This window comes from Podarcis cretensis, assembly GCF_951804945.1.
Source record: "Podarcis cretensis genome assembly, chromosome: 2".
Lineage (NCBI taxonomy): Eukaryota > Metazoa > Chordata > Lepidosauria > Squamata > Lacertidae > Podarcis > Podarcis cretensis.
The window spans coordinates 757,147-776,224 of NC_137171.1; the positions used below are offsets into that span (position 1 = coordinate 757,147).

Here is a 19,078-nt window from a genome sequence, read left to right on the forward strand (position 1 = left end):
TGCACCCTGCGGAACTCCACACACCAAGGAGTGCTGCAACAACAACTCCTTCCTTAGTGTCACCCTCTGTCCCTGAGATAAAGGAGTGCAGCCATTGGTACAGCACAAATTTGTATGCATAAATTTCAGCTGCAGCAAAGCTAGACTTGCTTTGGTGTCAAGAGGAGACCAGAGCCCTCATCCCAAGTACCTTGCAGGGAGCTCTGCACACATGAGATAGTACTCAGCAAGGCTTGGAAGGGAACAGAGCTTGAGTGGCAGTGAGTTCTAGATAGCAGGACAGGGGCAGGCTCTTCAGTACCTTGGCAAGCTCCCAGGGAAAGTAGATATTGTTTCAACAATCATCAGAGCCCAACTGGACTCTTAAGACAAAGTTGGGGAACCTGTTGCCCCCCAGAAGTTCTTGGGCTCCAGCTCCCATCTTTTCTGAACTTTAGGCCATGTTGGCTTGGCCTGATGCAACAACTGGAAGGTCACAGGTTATCCAACCCTGTCTTTTGCAATGATTCTCCCCTGATGACCTGTGAAGTCTTGAGTCATCACCCACCATGGAAAGGTGGCATTGCCAGGGAGTCTCCTGGCATATCATCTCACCCAGGAGCTGATGTGGGAGTAAGAAGCCTTGGGTTGTGAACAACATGTCAGAGCAGCAGATTCAAATTCCTCACATGAGTAGTATGAGATTCTGACTTCAAGGTCCAAGTTCAGTTTCAAGTCTTCTCCTTCAGAATTGCATCCCCTTAGAGTGGGGAATGTAAGCTCCTTGAAGCAGACTATTACTGACCCACAAGTGGGCAGGGAGAGCTTTGCCTTGGAGTCACCATGGCAAGGCGTCTAAGGACTGGGACATGATACATGCACAGTACAGCTCTTCAGATTTTTTATATATATAAAAAACCCTATTAACTAAAAGTGCCCATGCTGTTATAACATAAGGAGGATGCATCCTGCCCCACCCAACTTAAAAATGAACATCAATTAAGAGTGAAATGCCTGAATGAATAGGAATGTGTTGCGAATGGCTGAAATGTTCTCCCAATGTTTTATGGCTTTTGCCATTTCTGATGCCAAATATCTATGCCATGCATAATTGTTTCTTGTTAATGGTTCTCTACAGATGTTAATACTATTAGCCCAGCAATGCTGAGTAAATTATCACCAATCCGCTACTGTAAAAGGTGTGCCTATTTAACACATATTTAAGTTCTACAATTGTTGACTGTAATTTTTGCATCCTGTTGCCTTTCAACTCCCACCTGACACCTTTCTCCTTTCGATACCTGCCAACTACCAGTAAGTTTTCTTTTCATACAATTGACATAGTGGGCTTGATTCCATGAAAGCTTAGGACCACAATAAATAAACGTGTTAGTCTTTAAAATGCCACAAGACACTTGTTTGTTTCTGAGATATACATGGGCCACAGATTTTGCATACTCCCCCCCTCCCCATTTGCAAACTTAAGCGTACAAAGTTTAACCCTCAGTTAACAGGGCCCTCAGCCCTGTGAATCTACTGCCCATGGGGACCTTGAATGTAAGTCCTTAATTAGAGGCTTGTTATTCAACTTCATGCAAAAATAAACTACATAATATACACATACAGTGGTACCTCGGGTTACATATGCTTCAGGTTACATACGCTTCAGGTTACAGACTCCACTAACCCAGAAATAGTACCTCAGGTTAAGATCTTTGCTTCAGGATGAGAACAGAAATTGTGCAGTGGTGGCGCGGTGGCAGCAGGAGGCCCCATTAGCTAAAGTGGTGCTTCAGGTTAAGAACAGTTTCAGGTTAAGAACAGACCTCAGGAATGAATTAAGTACTTAACCCGAGATTCCACTGTACAGTCTTTATGGTTGGGCTTTATTCTGAGCACAGTATTGGAACATATATTTCTGATCTCCGTGGCATGTTAAAGTATTTCACCAGCTACTGATTATATCTCCTTGCATTTTCATACTTGTTTTGTAAGCTGCCATGAGCATTTTAATAGAAAGGTAGGGTAGAATATTTTAAAACAATAAATACATAAGCAAATGCTCTTGGCCTATCTTTTTGATTTATTTTAGGGACAGAGTATGAAAAATCCAGTCTGAAACTCCACCTCCCTAACACCCTAATACCTGATTATTATTACCATTATTGTGCAAAAGTTAAGTTTTTAGTTCCTGATCTGCAGATTGGAAGTCCTCCACTCCAGTCTAGGGAAAACATTGATGAAAGGTGACTGCACAGAGCAAAACAAACAAATGAGATAAAGAGCAGCTTCAACAAGGCAGTGATGGATAAGGGGTGCCTACCACCTTGCCCAAAGCAGAACAGAACAATCAGCATTGCAGCAGACAGGAGAAAAGAAGAAACCTTGCATTTGATGGAAAACCCTTGGGTCTGAGCACAACCCGGGTCCCATCTTTGACAAGCACCAGTTTCGGGAGCAAACTGGGTTCAACAGTGCTGGTTATATTTACAGGGTTACCTGGTGACTTCTCACTTTAAGGTGCAATCCTATACAGAGTTGAATTTCTGAACCTGGGAAGTTAAGAGATTGTATATCCCAGCCTTGAAATCAGTACCTGGAAGGAAGACCCACTGAACTCAACAAGTCTGATTTACGAGTCGATGGATATAGGATTGCATTCTCAGTGTCTCAGGGCGTCTCCAGACTGCCATCATTTTGTGGGAGGGATTCATCTACTTACCAGAACTTTAGGTTTGTGTATTTTAAAGTGAAATTTTAAAGGGAACCAGGCAGAGGGTCTTCTCAGTAGTGGCGCCCACCCTATGGAATGCCCTCCCATCAGATGTCAAGGAAATCAACAAATATCTGATGTTTAGAAGACCTCTGAAGGCAGCCCTGTTTAGGGAAGCTTTTAATGTTTGATGTTTTAATGTGTTTTTAATATTCTGTTGGGAGCCGCCCAGAGTGGCTGGGGAAACCCAGCCAGATGGGTGAGGTAATAATAATAATAATAATAATAATAATAATAATAATAATAGGGCTCTGTTGCCCCAGTGCAACAAATCAGCTCTGAAAAAGAATTGGAAGGTGCCATCCAGAACATGCAGCTGGGTAAATCTCCAGGGCCGGACGGTTTAACCTCTAAGTACTATAGATCTTTGAAAGATTGGTTAATTCAACCACTAAAGGAGGTTTGCAACGAAATTTTGGAGGGGAAAAAAGCGCCAGAGTCGTGGAAAGAAGCATACGTTACACTTATACCGAAAACTGAGTCTGAAAAGACACAACTCAAGAATTACCGCCCCATATCTCTGCTTAATGTGGATTACAAAATTTTTGCTGACATTTTGGCCAAAAGGCTGAAAAAAGTTTTAATGGAAGAGATACATAAAGATCAAGCTGGCTTTCTCCCGGGTAGACATTTGTCTGACAATACGAGGAATATAATTAACATTTTAGAAATGCTTCAAACAAATATTAATACCAAAGCAGTTTTGATATTTGTGGATGCGGAGAAAGCTTTCGACAATATTTCTTGGAGTTTCATGAAGAAAAATCTTCAGGGGATGGGGGTTGGTCAAGGTTTTGAAAATGGTATAGGTGCAATTTATTCAGAACAAAAGGCTAAATTGATAGTTAATAATATGGTGACAGAAGAATTTAAGATGGAGAAAGGGACACGACAAGGCTGCCCAATTTCCCCACTGCTTTTTATTTCAGTCCTGGAGGTCCTGCTAAATATGATTAGAAGGGACCACTTGATTAAAGGTATTCACGTCAGAGCCAAACAATACAAACTTAAAGCTTTTGCAGATGACCTAGTATTGACATTACAGGAGCCAGAATCTAGTACTAAAAGGGTTTTGAAATTAATCCAGGAATTTGGTCAAGTGGCTGGTTTTAAGTTAAATAAATTAAAAACTAAGGTTTTGGAGAAAAACTTAACACCAAGTGAGAAAGAGAGGTTTCAGAAGGAGACAGGTCTAACATTGGTAAAAAAAGTAAAATATCTAGGGGTGAACATGACTGCTAAGAATGTGAATTTGTTTAAAGATAACTATGAGAAATGCTGGTCAGAAGTGAAAAAAGATCTTGAAATATGGTCAAACCTGAAACTTTCCTTGTTAGGCCGAATTGCTGTTATCAAAATGAATGTATTGCCAAGAATGTTGTTTTTGTTTCAATCATTGCAAATAATAGACAAGATGGACTGTTTCAAGAAGTGGCAGAGAGATATTTCTAGATTTGTCTGGCAGGGCAAGAAGCCCAGAATAAAATTTAAAATACTTACTGATGCAAAGGACAGAGGTAGATTTGCCCTGCCAGACTTTAAGTTGTATTATGAATCAGCAGCTTTTTGCTGGCTGAAAGAATGGCTGCTTCTTGAGAACACAGACATTTTGGACTTAGAAGGTTTTGACAATGCTTTTGGGTGGCATGCATATCTGTGGTATGACAAGGTTAAAGTGCATAAGGTTTTTAAAAATCATATTGTCAGAAGAACATTGTTTAATGTCTGGACAAGATATAAAGACTTACTTGAAAATAAAATCCCAAGGTGGCTATCGCCTATGGAAGCGAAGGCTTTGAAAAAACTCAATATGGAGGCCAATTGGCCAAAATATTGGGAGATTTTGGAACAGGAAGGTGACAAATTGAAATTGCAGAGTTTCAAGAAATTAAAGGATAAAGTGCGAGATTGGCTTCACTATTTCCAAATAAGGGAGGCTTATAATCTAGATAAAAAAATTGGTTTCCAGGTGGAAAAATCAAAACTAGAAACAGAATTGCTAGAATCCAAAGCTAAGACATTATCAAAAATGTACAACCTGCTGCTGAAATGGAACACTGAGGATGAAACGGTAAAATCTGCTATGATAAAATGGGCACAAGATATCGGCCATAACATGATGTTTGCCGACTGGGAACAGTTGTGGACCACAGGTATGAAATTCACGGCATGTAATGCCTTAAGAGAGAATATTATGAAAATGATATACAGGTGGTACATGACCCCAGTCAAGCTTGCAAAAATCTATCATCTGCCCGATAATAAATGTTGGAAATGTAAAAGAGACTGAAGTTACATTCTTTCATCTCTGGTGGACGTGCCCAAGGATTAAGGCTTTCTGGGAAATGATCTATAATGAATTGAAAAAGGTATTCAAATATACCTTCTTGAAGAAACCAGAGGCCTTTCTCCTGGGTATGGTCGGCCAAGTGGTGCCAAAGAAGGATAGAACTTTCTTTTTGTATGCTACAGCAGCAGCAAGAATACTCATTGCAAAGCATTGAAAGACACAAGACCTACCCACCCTGGAAGAATGGCAGATGCAAGTAATGGACTATATGGAATTGGCGGAAATGACCGGCAGAATCCGAGACCAGGGAGAAGAGTCGGTGGAAGAAGACTGGAAGAAATTTAAAATCTATCTACAGAAACACTGTAAAATTATTGAATGTTAATGACGTTGGAATAAAATGAAGGGGTTCTAGTAATAAGGTAAAATAAGAATATGCAAGAAGAGATAGATATCAGATGAAAATTTGAAGTTAGAATATGTGAAGATAAATAATTAAGGGTAAAATATGAGGTTATGAATCTGCTGAATAAATTTTTAAATGGAATACAAAAAAGGGAGGTGTGAGGAAGTCACGAAAATAAGTAAATGAATGTAAGATATTATAAAAGAGGGATCTTTAGTTTTTCTTTTTTCTTTTTATGTTAAATTTCTGGTTTTTGTATTTTTGTGGTTTTTTTGTGTGTTATTATTTTGTAACTCTTTTCTGTCAAAAATTTAATAAATATTATTTTTTAAAAAAAGAATTGGACTTTTTATGGTTTGGAAAGTGATGGGCGATGCCTGGGAAAGTGTGGCATGAAGGAAAGGCCACCTGGAAGACTTGTAAACATCTTGCAAGCAGATCAGGATTGTCGTGCGAGTGCCCCACAAACAAATCAGAACAAACATTCAATAAAGGCTGGATGTGATCAAACCTTTGTAAAAGCAAAGCAGGATGAATGCTCAATAAACAAGTCATCTGGAGGAGCCCTCAGTTGTGGGATACAGCCAGAGGTTTTCTCTACCCAGATTTTGGCCCAGATGCCCTCCTGGGCTCCAGACATAGCTACAAGTAGGGACAATCCACCCAAAGTCTGATCTGCAAATGTCTCACAGTTCCTAGATTATTTGAATTCTCTAAATCTCCATGGGGCATGTGCAAAATGAACCTCAGCTTCATAGCAGTCTGATCTGGTTGTCTCTAGGCAATGTTGTGAATTACAGTGGTACCTCAGGTTAAGTACTTAATTCGTTCCGGAGGTCCCTTCTTAACTGAAGCTGTTCTTAACCTGAAGCACCACTTTAGCTAAAGGGGCCCCCTGCTGCTGCCGCGCCGCCGGAGCACGATTTCTGTTCTCATCCTGAAGAAAAGTTCTTAACCCGAGGTACTATTTCTGGGTTAGCGGAGTCTGTAACCTGAAGCATATGTAACCCGAGGTACCACTGTAATAAAACAATGGTGTGTGTTTTTAATCTCACCCTTTCTCCCAACAGTTCAATGTGGGACATACGGTCTTCTCCTGTTTCCTCACAACATCCTTGTCTATAGTAGGTTAGGCTAATAGAGAATACCTGAACCAAGACCAGCCTGTTAACTTTTCAGATGAGCAAGGATTTGAACCTGGCCCACCCCCTAAAAGGTGTACATTTTCTGTCCCAGTAAGGAATAAACAGCCACCAGTTTTTCTGTAAATACCTGAATAGGATTCTGCCTTCTCTGATGCACACATGCTACTGCATTGATTTTACACATAAGCAAGGTGTGCCAAGCCTTCTGAATCCAGCCCCTCAGCAAAGGGGTTTTTTCCTCCCTTCTTGGCCAATGCCTTTCCATGAATACATTTGCTACACAACAATATGTTTCTCAGTAACTCCCTGATCTCCTTTCACCAAAATGCAGTGCTACACCAGCACATAAATGTGTCCCTATTGTCAGCTGTGAAATGATGGCACCAGTGGAGCCACTCATTGTGACATGCTGCACTGTGCAGATCTGGGATCGAGTTGTACATCTTGATTTGTGCAAGTGCATGTGCGCAGTGCTGTATGCATGGAATTAGTGCCTTTGGGGGCAGAGACTGGGCTGGGCTGCCTTTTGGTGATGACTTCTAAGGCTTTGAGTGACTTCTGTTTAGCCCCATACAGATTCCGGAGAACTTGAGACATTTGCTGCTTTGCTGCATTATAATGTGCAATTATTAGCTGACATGGAACATGGAACTTATGGCCACTCATGCATGCACAGCTGATTTGAGCCGGGACTAACTTGCTATGCTCTGGACAGCAGTGGGAAAGTGTTATGATGCTCTGACAACAAGGCACCAGTGGCTTCACAGGGTGGGGGACACCTTGGTTGTGGCTGCTGCTGCTTTTAACTTTAACAAGGAACCCATTGAGCCAGTGAATTTGCTCCTATTGCCAACTCCCTTTACCAGATAGTAATAATCCAGATCTTCTCATGTCTCAGACTGTCTTCCTTTCACATTGACACAAGAGGGGGAAAATACATCTCCCCCACCCCTCCACCCAGCTTATGATTAATGATGTTAATTAGGCAAGCTTTATCCCTCTCTTTGTTCACACCATTCCCCAAACTGACACAGCCCAGAACATTAAAACACAAACTTCATAATCATGGCAAAAAATAAAAGAAAATAAACAGAATATTCAGATGGGCCCAGAGTACAATTAAAAAGAATGCTGTTGCCACGAAATGCCCCTCTGCTCCCATTTTGACTGAGCCAAGAGGCAAACAGTGCCTTGTGCTTGCTAACAAAGTGTATCGCTTCATGCTTCTCCATTCTCTGCCAAGCATTAGGAAAGTCTGTGGTCAGCTTTTTCTGGTCAGCTTTTTGTGAGTACAGGAGTTGTATGGGTCCCAATGCAGCGCAGTTAAGGGCAATTAACGCCAATAGTTCAGTGGGCTTAAGTGTGCTTAACTTTCTGAATTGGATTGTGGTCACGGAAGGTTCCTAATGTCTGAGAGGCAGTGTGGTGCAGTGGTGAGAGAGTAGGACTCGGACTTGGGAGACCAGGGTTCAAATCCCCACTCAGCCATGAAGCTTGCTGGGTGATCTTGGGCCAGGATTGCAGCCTAACCTACCTCACAGGATTGTTGTGAGGATGAAATAGGAAGGAGAACAATGTGTAGCGCCTTCCCTCCCTTTGAGGAAAGAAGGAAGGGCGAGGAAAGGGGAGGGGGGAGTTGAGCAGGCCCGCCATTTGCAGGTTGAGCAGGCAGCGAAGCTCCTCCAGAGAGGGATAAACAGTCTTCAAATAGTCCCCAAACGTGGCAGCAGGTAGGGATGGGGGAGAATTCAGTTAACCTCCAAAGGTGAACCTGCTTAATTCACAATTTCTGAAGCAGTAAGTGAACTGAAATACAGCTGGCTTTGGAAATCTGCACTTCTCTAAATTTTGCAGTGGTTTTCCAGCTGGGCCATGTGTACAAAATGCATATACTGGGGTAAACCATACATAAGAATGCATACACTGGTGAAAATAACTTACAAAAATGCATAATATTGCATTGCAAAAATGTCTAAATTAGGCAAAATTACAGAAATGTGTGCTTTAGGATAAATTTACTCTAAAATACTGGTGATTTTTTTACAAGGAATTTTAAAAAAAGAAAATTTGATTACTGATATGTAAATGAAGAGAAATGAACTGATGGCCGGAAAAAATGAGACACTGAGAGAAACCAATGTGGACAGATTTGCCCTCTCCAGCAGCAGTTTCCCCAACCTCTCCAAGGCTGCTGCTTGGCAGGCAGCTCAAAACATCCAGAATTCTTTTCTTTCTCTGGTTGAATTCAAACTGCCTCTCTCTCTCCCCCTCAGCTGGGAATGCACATACCTGTTCAGGTGGACCCACACACCTGCACCTGCAGCCATGACAGTGGCCCCTTCCATGGGGTTCCCAGGCTCCAGCAATGTCAGGTGCGAGTCAATGCTTAGTAAACAAGCATCTTCAGCTCTTCAGGTAGAACAAAAGCCTAGGGAGATGGTCCTATCCTCACTTGGCATGATTAGGTAGATTTGAAGTCTCTTGTGCTAGATCTCTCCCAATGTAGGCAAGCACACACCAGGAGGTGGGCGGAGGAAGAGCCACTGCCTTCGCAGGAGTCCTTGTGCTGGCTTCCGCTAATAGAACCACAAAGCTGAATCCAGACCATGCTCCCTATACAAGCTCAAAACTAACATCATCAAACTGTGTTATTTGTTTAGCTGTTTCACTCTGAAGTCTCCCTTTCACTGTTGGAGAAAGTTGCCACAATAAATGCACCAATCTTAAAGGTGCCACAATATTCTTCATATGTAGTAGAAAGTTGTGTGCAATGTAGCTTATTGTGCTAGAGTAATAATGTTTCTGAAAACAGAATTTGATGTATTTCCCAGCCATATGAGAACACCAAGACAAGGGCCCCGTCCTCCTCTGCCTATCATTATCCTGGTTAAGGACATAGGAAGCTGCCTGGTGCTGAGTCAGACCATTTAGATCAGGTGTGGGGAGCCTTGGGCCTCTCAGATGCTGCTGGACCACATATCTCACCATCCCTGGCCATTGGTCTGCTTGCTGGGTCTGACGGCAGCATCTGCAGGGCCAAAGGTTCCTTGCGCTGGATCTCGGTGGCACTGTGGGGAAGAGCTCCCCAGGGTTTTGGAGAGGTGTCTTTGCCCCCCTACCTGGGGACTGAACTGGGGACTTCCTCTGTGAAAAGCCTGTGCTCTGTCATGGATCCACAGCTCTTCCCTAACCAACCTCTCTTCATGAAAAGAGTGCAGCTCCATAAACCATTTGTTTTTAAAAGGCTTTCTTTGCAAGGCGAGGGAAATGTTTTAGGGGAAGAGATAAGCTGACAGCTGCAGCTGGTTGCGGGGGAAGGAGAAGCCTGTTGCTGCAGAGATGAAATGTTAAGAAAGAAGATGGATGTTGTTCTCCGGTCCTGCACTTCCAAAGCTTTGGGTGCCTCTGACTCCCCCCCTGCCCTGCCCCCCGCCTTCAAGTCCACCCGGCCTCCCTGCTCTGCTCACAACAATCCTGGCCACTGCCTCTGGGCACCTGCCCCGTAAATCCTGATTCAGAAGGGGAGGAAATGTGCTTGCCTGGCCCCATGATAAAGTGATTGCAGCTCCTCCATCCTGGACGCCCTTGCTTGGCTTTGAAGTCTGTTTTCATGGCATGGCAGGCAGAGGCGGGGGAAGCTGAGGAGCTGTCGGGAAGGACCTGAATGGCGGCCTCTGCTGCCAAGGAGCCTCCTCCCTTCCCGCCTGTCCCATGTGGAGATGATTTGCTCATCCAGGGTGAACTTGGCTCGAACCTGGTTCATCCTGGCTAGCGCATGAGCAGCGCAGGGAAACATCTTGTGGATGTTTGTGTGTGCACGCGCACACACCCCCACACCAAAAACTGGTATCCAAGCCAAGAGCTGTGAGAGACTATAATAGCTCAGAGGTAGAGCACACGCTTTGAGTGCAGAAGAGACCAGGCATATCTCTAGTTAGAAAGACCAGTGAGCAGATGGAGGAAAAAGACATCTCTAGGCCTGAAAGTCCAGAGAGCAGCTTGCAAATGCAAGCATACACAGTTCTGCAATTCCACTTACCAAGCAAGAGGGAGAAAGTAGTTATAGAATGACTGGATTTTCCACATGTTGGAATCATTGTTTCCCCCCGTGGAGTAAAGCAGCACCGCACATAACATATTCTTCACTTCACAATTTGTATCCAAATTCAAGTCAATCCACAAGAAAAGCAACATAAGCCGCTCCCCCCCCCCCAATAATCTATAGGCATCACCCAATTGGTATGATATCTAGAATAAGTTTTTATGAGAGACATATCTAGCAGTGCATAGCACACAAAAGCTTTCTCCTGGAAACAGACACTGGAGCCCCAGTACCTGATCCTGCACATGCCTTGTCCCATAGCATACTCAGCTCTGGTCATTGGCATGAGCACTAGGAATCTCTTCCAGGGGCAGAAGGAGGGAGCAGGTGCACCAAATCCCTCTTGTCCCCCCCCCCAAGCAGATGATCAGCATGATAAGTTGAGGAAAATGGCAAGTCATGGGAGGAGGTGACGGAGGTCTGCACAATTATGCATGGCGTAGGGAAAGCAGACAGCAACTTCTTCCCCCTCATAACACCAGCCATCCAATGCAGCTGGTTGGCAGAAAACCCGGGACAGACAAAGGGAAACACTTCTTTACAGGGGACATATTTAAACCATGGAACGCACTGCCTCAAGATGTGATGATGACAGCAGTAGCAGCTGGAGGGCCTCTGCCACCACACTCAGCACCTCCAACCTCCCTCTTGGTAAATTGGGAAGCTGGGACAGCAACAGAACCACACCAGTGCCTCCCCACTGGCTGCTACTGGGTGACAGCCACCAGTTTAGGTAGAGATGGTGTCAAAGGTAATTTGACGAATTCACTGAGGAGAGAGGGCTATTAGTCATGGTGCTGATACGCCACACACCCTCCAGGATTGGAGCCCTCTGGAAAGAGGGCTGTTGCCCTCCTGTCCTGTTGTGGGCTCCCCAGAGGAATCTGCTTGCGCAAGACTTGGACAATGAAGGTGGCACCCAGTTCCCTGCAGCCCAAAGGGTCCCCAGGCAACACCAGAAAGGTGGCAGTGGCAAGGCAAAGCACAGACGGCTGGGAAGCACTGAGCGATTTCATTTGGCTATGAAATAGGTCTCCACTTTTCCACAAACATTTCATATTTTGGTCTCTTATTTTTGCTAGTTGTAAAACCTTCTCCTCATAAACAAATTTTATGCAATTTTGTCTAAAATGCACATTTTTGCAAAGCAATTCCCCCCATAATGCCTTTCTGCATATTATTTTTGCATTTCTGCATTTCTATGCACACGTTCCCTCAGCATATGGATTTTTGTTCCCATTACTTTGCTTGAGAACTGCATTGCAATATTCAGAGAAGTGAGAATTTCTAAGGACTGTTGCATTGTGGTTCTTGTCTTGTTTCAGAAAGTGCGAATTAGGGAGGTTCACCTTTAAACATGATCTGAATATAATTTCTTCCCCATCCCCAGCAGCCACTCATAATTTTCATTCCAACAATTTCCTCAAAGTGAGAGTGGCAGAGACCCTCTTCACCAGCCACGGTCAGAATCCTTTGAAGCTCCAGCAACACTATCTGTTTTCTGTGAATGAATGCTATTATTGTAGAATGTTTGCAATGCAAGTAATTGTACATTTAGGCTGCAATCCTATATCTCCACCTACCTTTAAGCGCAAGGGCTATAGCATTTAAACTGCCCCTAACACTGTTGCAGGCACACGCTAATGCATTTGCACTGGGAAACTGAGGAAGCCTTCAAAAACCAAACCTACAAGTGAGCCAAATGTGGTGACCTAACAGCAAAATTACTGCCAACCTAGCAGTTTGAAAGCACACCAAAGTGCAAGTAGATAAATAGGAACCATTCTGGTGGAAAGGTAAACGGCATTTCTGTGCGATGCTCTGGTTCGCCAGAAGCGGCTTAGTCATGCTGGCGACATGACCCAGAAAAACTCTCTGTGGACAAACACTGGCTCCCTCAGTCAGTAAAGTGAGATAAACGCCGCAACCCCAGAGTCGTTCGCGACTGGACCTAATGGTCAGGAGTACCTTTACCTTTAACAGCAAAATGCACTAAAGAGAACACAACCTTTAATACGAACAAAGAGCAGCATTCATAGGTGGAGGAGAAGAAGGGAAAATTCTGTTGCACAAGCAGAAGTCTGTTGCACAAGTATAGGATACAACCCACAGTTTGAGGGCCAGTTCACACAGCTCCTTCTAACATAGAAGGCTCAAGGCAAATTGGCTTTTGCTGTAGATTTTGGCACATCAAATTTGCTTGGTTGAATATGGTAACATAACCTATGCCCAGTGCTTTTCTTGGAGGGGAAAAAGGTGCCAGTACTCACCATGAAGTTGTTACCGTAAGTGCCACATTTGTAATATTTTTTTTGGGGGGGGGGAGGTGCTGGTACAGCATACCCTTGAGTCCCCCCAGAAAACAGCACTGCCTTTGCTTCCTTAACCATGTCCTCACTGGACATTTTCCCTAACAATTTTTGTTAAGAATGCAATGAGCCACATTACAGTCACTTGCCTTACCACTGAGAAATATCAGTTCAATAATCTGAACGTTCCTAGAAACCCAACTTCAATTTAATGCAGTACATTTCTTTAAGGTTGTTGTATGAATCAGTGGAGGGGACAAGAGAATCACGAATTAGCTTGGGAAAGACTACTGGTACCTATGAATCCTAGGGGGATCAGCAATGGCAATTCCATACTAGACAAAGTTAATGTGCAAATCCAGGTCCAGGTTCCTTCAAAAGTCTCTCTTTAGCAGCCTAAACCTTGTTATCGCCTTTGTTGCTTCCGCACCCAATCTGTCTACATCTTTCTTAAAGTGTGCAGCCCAAGACACTAGTCAGTCTGGAGCTTGAATGAAACACCCCCAGAACATCCCCTGCATTTTCTTTCATCAACATCACAGATTTGTGTTCGATTTATGACCCATTACAACTCCCAACTCCTTTCCTGCAAAGGCTACTTTAAACAGGGAGGCAGCCCAAGCCCTGTTCATTGCTTGCTTATAGGTCTCTCTCTCTCTCTCTCCCCCCCTCTCTCTCTCTCTCTCGACCTCTGGCAATGCATCACTAGGAAATGGGCAAATGCTGGTATTTTTATTACTCCCGTCCAGCTCTGCTGACAAAGCTTTGCGTCAGTGGCTGGGGAGGAGGTTGTTCTTTCTTTCTCTCTCTTCAGAAGAAAGAGATAAGATTTGGACCGTTAAGGGGGAACTTTTCAAGGAGACTGCCAAGACTCGGAAAACTCTCCTGAATAATGTTACATGATGTCTTCCCAAAAACTTCCCCAAAGTCTCGTGTGTACTATGTCTACATTTCCGTTCCCAGCAGGGCCTGCTGCCAAAGGAGGACCTCAGCTCTTCCCCTTTCAAAACAACTGTTATTGCCCCCTTCAGAAGGCTCTTCTGCACTTTTCAGCTTCAGTGAGCACATGCCATGGGTTGAATCCGTGGTCTTGTTGGAACTTCATATGTGAAACCATGGCCATTCATGGCACTCCAAGGTCATTACTGCACAAACACAGGCTGTGGAGCAGGGGGTAGGGAGCCTGTGGCCTTCCAGAAGTTCATAATATTGTGGAGTTGGAAGGTACCCCAAGGGTCATCTAGTCTAACCCCCTGCAATGCAGGAACCTCAACTAAAGTATCCATGACAGATGACCATCCAACTGCTGCTTAAACACCTCCAATGAAGGAGAGTCCACCACATCCCAAGGGAATCCATTCCACTGTTGAACCACTCTTATGATCAGAAAATTATTCCTGATGTTTAGTTGGAATCTCCTTTCTTGTAGCTTGAATCCATTGGTTTGGGTTCTACCCTCTGAAGCCACAGAAAACAAGCTTGCTCCATCTTCCACATGATAGCCCTTTAGATATTGGAAGATGGCTCTCATATCTCCTCTCTGTCTCCTCTTATCCAGGCTAAACATACTCAGCGCCCTCAACCATTCTTCGTAAGGCTTGGTTTCCAGACCTCGATCCTCTGCACACATTCCAGCTTCTCAATATTCCAGGTGTGGTCTGACGAAGGCAGAATAGAGAGGTTCTGTCAGTGGTGTAGTGTGGGGGGTGCAGGGGGGGCGGCCGCACCGGGCGCAACATCTGGGGGTTAGGGTTAGGGTGCGCAAATCCACGGGTTACGGGGCGCAAATTACTTGCCTTGCCCCGGGTGCTGACAACCCACGCTACGCCACTGGGTTCTGTCAGAGGCAGGTGCCAGGGCCAGGTAAGTAATGACTCACAAGGTGCCAGCAAAATTAACTCCTTATTCAAAGAAACAAAACATCTTAGGCCCATTGAGCCCAGTAACTCTCCACAGTAGGTCTTGCCCCAATGATGCAATTGTGAGGACTGAAGGTCTCCTCCTTACCACAGTTCCCTAACTCTCCCACCCCCAGGTCCTTTGTCTTGTCTCTCTTTGCTCCATCCTCTTCATGTTCTGGGAGATTGGGGGGGAGGGGAGCTGGTTACAGCAGGAGGGGGACACCCCCTGGTTTCTTCAGCCTTAAACAGGTCAGGACCACAGTACCTCAAGGACTGAATCTCCCCATATGAACTGACCATATGAGACTGTTCTTTGTATGCCTCTTCCGTGAGAGGTCCAGAAGGCAGCAAGATGAGAGCAGGTCTTAGTGCTGTGGCTCCCCACTTGTGGAATGGCTCCTTTGCTGCACATCTTCAGATGCCAGGCAAAGACGTTCCTCTTCTCTCAGGCCTTTGGCTAATAAAACAATCGTGGCCTTTTAAACTTGGGGCGGGGGAGTGAGGGTCTTTCTTTGTAACTATGTTATGTATTTTTGTGTTTTTATATGATCCTTGGATGAAGGGCACATTAAATCAATCAATCAATCAATCAATCAATCAATCAATCATTCAATCAATCAATAGCTACCCCTCCCAGTTTGGTGTCATCTGCAAATGCAATGAGGACCCCCTCAAGTCCTTCATCCAAGCCATTTTTAAACATGTTGAACAACAACAGGCCCAGGACAGAACCCTGTGGCCCCCCACTCGTCTCTTTTCCCCAGGATGGGCATGTTGGACTCCAGCTCCCACATCCCTGACCATTGGCCAGGCTGGCTGAGGAGGTGAGCGCTGGAGTCCAATCCCAATAAAATTGGGATTAAGAGGTTTTCAGGTTGGCTGTGTCCTGTTGGTGAAGTGGTGGTGAAAATGCTTGCGGGTGGGGGTGGGGACTGACAAAAAACGGGAGGTCAAGGAGGGTCAGTTATGTGTGGGGGGAGAAATGTCTCTATTTTCATCTAAGGAATGTTGAAGGGCTGGCTTAATTAAATACAGTGGTATCTCGGGTTAAGTACTTAATTCATTCCAGAGGTCCGTTCTTAACCTGAAACTGTTCTTAACCTGAAGCACCACTTTAGCTAATGGGGCCTCCTGTTGCCGCTGCGCTGCCAGAGCACGATTTCTGTTCTCTTCCTGAAGCAAAGTTCTTAACCTGAAGCACTATTTCTGGGTTAGCGGAGTCTGTAACCTGAAGCGTATGTAACCCGAGGTACCACTGTACTTGAATTGTGGGCCCATGTGGCCACGCCGCATTTGTGGCATCACCAGTAGTCATGGGGACAGGTGCTGACATCATCATAACACAGCTGAAAGGGTCAGAGACATTCTCAGGTCTACTGGTGGCAATCTGCCTGGGTAGCCTGCATATAGGACTCAGCTAGAGTGTGCACCTTCCACAACTGCCCCACCCCTCCAAAACATCCCCCCCTGAGAGGGTGACTAGGCTTGGAAACTGCCTCCCATTGGCTTACGGGCCAGAGGTTCCTCACCCCTGCTCTACGCTGTAAAGGAGATGAATTTCCCACACTTGCTGTGCTTTGGATGAGTTCCTGGGACACCAGGAGAAGATGGAAGAGGCATTCCTCGGAAGCAGGTGAATAGCCCTTTCTCTATGACTGATAGTTATCTCTTTGGGGCTGCCAGATGGAAATCCAGAGACTTTGCCTATCAGCTCAAGAGGTCTTGTCAGACCCATTAAGCAACATACCAACCACACCATGTAGTTTGCAGAATACTCCAGCCAGTCCTTATAGGATGATAGCAGAGAGAAGGGGAAGGAGACCTAGGAGGCATCCAGCCTCGAGCAGAGGATTCATGAGGGTTGACCTGCTGGAGCTCGAATATTTGCTCTTTAGTTTGTACATAATCAATGGATTGAAGAGAGAAACCAAACTGCCACAGCTTCTCTGGATTAGTCTTGCCCCCATCTCCTTTTAGTCTGTCTCCCCTGCCTCCTGATTGTGAGGCTTCCCTGGTGTCATCCTTCTCACAGCAGCCAAAGGAGCCGTCAACAGAAGTGTGGATGGCATAAATCAGCAGCAGAAGCGGTGGCTGCCAACCCCAGGCAGAACTGGATTCCCAGATTTGTTTCAATGATACTCCATTGTTTCCCCCCTCCCTCCCTGGTCATGGTTGCATCTGGGAAATGACAAAGATGGGCTGCCAATTTCCTGTTAAATAATGTTAAATATTCCTGTTAAATAATGAAAATAATAGTCTGGAAAGACGCTCAAACAAAGCTAACAAACATAAAGGGGGTGCACAGCAATGTGTGAGTGTTTATCAGGCCTTCTAGGGGTCCTCGGTGCATTTCACGGCATCCCTGTCACACTTGATGCAAGCTACTACTTAACATTCTTCCAATGTGCTTAATAGAGAGGTAAAGAGGTCAGCTCTCTCCAATGGCTGCTTGCATCTCTATCCGCATGAGCCTCCTCTCCCACTATGGCCTGTTAATGTGCAGTTAATCAAGAAACTCTCCATGCGATTTGTTTGTGCTGAAGATGGAATGATCTGTTGCTGTGTGCACAGGCTATGCACCCTCCCCCTCCATCATGTGTTGGGTATGGTTGGGACGGGCATGAGAGATCTGTCATCTGAGAGGCCTTTTACTGTGAAGAAGAAAGGAACAAGTATTGGCTGGGTAGGGAGTTTGGTTCCCCAGCCCAGGGATGTATTAAAATAAATGGCAGAGAACGGCCATTGGGATGCATTGCTTTTATTTAATATGTTCCTTTCAACCCATATGAGTCTGGCACCCCTAAACCTAACTAGCATATCCGGCTCCGACGGCTATGATTGGAAAATCCATTTATTCATTCCATTGACGGACAGGCACTGACACTTTGGCTGGAGTGAAGCAGTGTTTTAATTTGGTGCCTTTTGCTGTTGTGCTGCTTTTGGCAACGGCTGCTCCCACCCGGCAGCTCCCACCTCTCCCAAGTGCACTGGACCACTTCTGAAAGCTGTGTCTCAGTGAAAGACAACCCACTGAAAAGGAGGACTCAGGATGACAATCTTGCAATTCTTCCTGACTAGCTGCTTTGTGGCCCTGGCTTCAGTTCAAGCTAGGACTGCAAGGGGCAACTCAGGAGCTAAGTGCACTCCCGATTCTTCTTTTGACATTTCAATCACCTGACATTGCAGGATGTCATGTGACTGTCAGGTGGAATGTTCTGCCCCCTTGCCAAAGTTGCCTTCTTCTGAATCTGCCCCTTTGGCCAGATCCAATCCCCCACTCCTGCCTTAAGGTCCAGCTTTCTCTTCCCCCACCACAGTCTGCAGAAGATGTCTGGAGAATTCTTTCTCTTAGTGGTATCCTTATTTATTATTATCATCCCTGATAATATCATTGTTTGTTGTTGATTTTATTTAGATTTTATGTATCTATTTGCTTGATTTGGTCTGTTTTTAACACTTTAGTGTTGGAACTTTATTTTCTACAGCAGTTTAGGATCCTTGGATGGGCAGCTGTCTATAAATGATTTCAGCTCACTAATGCTTAATATTACTCTCCTGTTCCATTCAGTTCTCATGGGTGCAGCTGCAGAGCAACGTAACTGAATAAGGGAAGGGCCTAAGCTCATTGGCAGAGACCAGGGGTTGTGCACAAAACGTCCCAGATTCAACCCTAGACATTTCCAGCTGGAGCTGGAGATTTGTTGCCAGTAAACTAGGGAGATGGAATGATGGTCTGACTCGGTATAAGGCAACTTCCTGTGTTCTAAAATTCTGGTTTTGGTGGGAGAGTTCATGGCAGGTCTTGCTGAGCAAGCTTTGGAGAAGCTCTTGAAGCAGAAAGCCCAAAGTATGTACCCTCTCTGAGATACTCCTCTGTAACGGACAGGAGTGTGGAGCTCAGTGGACCAAGAGGCTTTGTTTGGTTTGGTTGCTTTCTGATTTCTGCAGCTGCGATCAAAGCTCGGTGTTGTTGGGAGATCTAATCCTCCCCCTCTAATCCTCCAGTCTTGTATGCTCAGGCCTGACACTTGGCCCAGCAGCAGAAGGTAATGGGTCTGGAGGGCTGGTTAATCATTCCAAAACATGCTAAGCGTGAGCAATCAGCACAGGCTTCCCCCAGCTTGTTAAAGTGTTGAAGGAAAAGCAACGGGGCAGGGGGAACTCCCTGCTTCC

General features: G+C 44.9%; 1 protein-coding gene and 1 long non-coding RNA gene across 4 annotated transcripts in view; one reads left to right on the forward strand and one right to left on the reverse strand.

Annotated features, from left to right (window-relative positions):
- Positions 1–19,078, reverse strand: part of LOC307211313 (LIM/homeobox protein LMX-1.2-like) — an 81,487-nt gene that overhangs the window by 43,245 nt on the left and 19,164 nt on the right. The window contains exon 1 of one of the 3 annotated variants that reach the window (XM_079967847.1): positions 10,133–10,414. The exons of 1 other annotated variant lie outside the window; for it this stretch is intronic. In XM_079967847.1, coding sequence (XP_079823973.1) covers positions 10,133–10,389 — 257 coding nt within the window. In that variant the 5' untranslated portion in view covers positions 10,390–10,414. Of the gene's footprint in view, positions 1–10,132; positions 10,415–19,078 lie in introns of those variants that run through there. One more of the 3 variants, XM_079967849.1, reaches the window with a different exon arrangement.
- On the forward strand, positions 16,272–18,635 carry LOC307211353. Its single transcript, XR_013836399.1, has 2 exons — positions 16,272–16,538; positions 18,474–18,635. It is a non-coding gene; the product is annotated as an uncharacterized lncRNA (long non-coding RNA).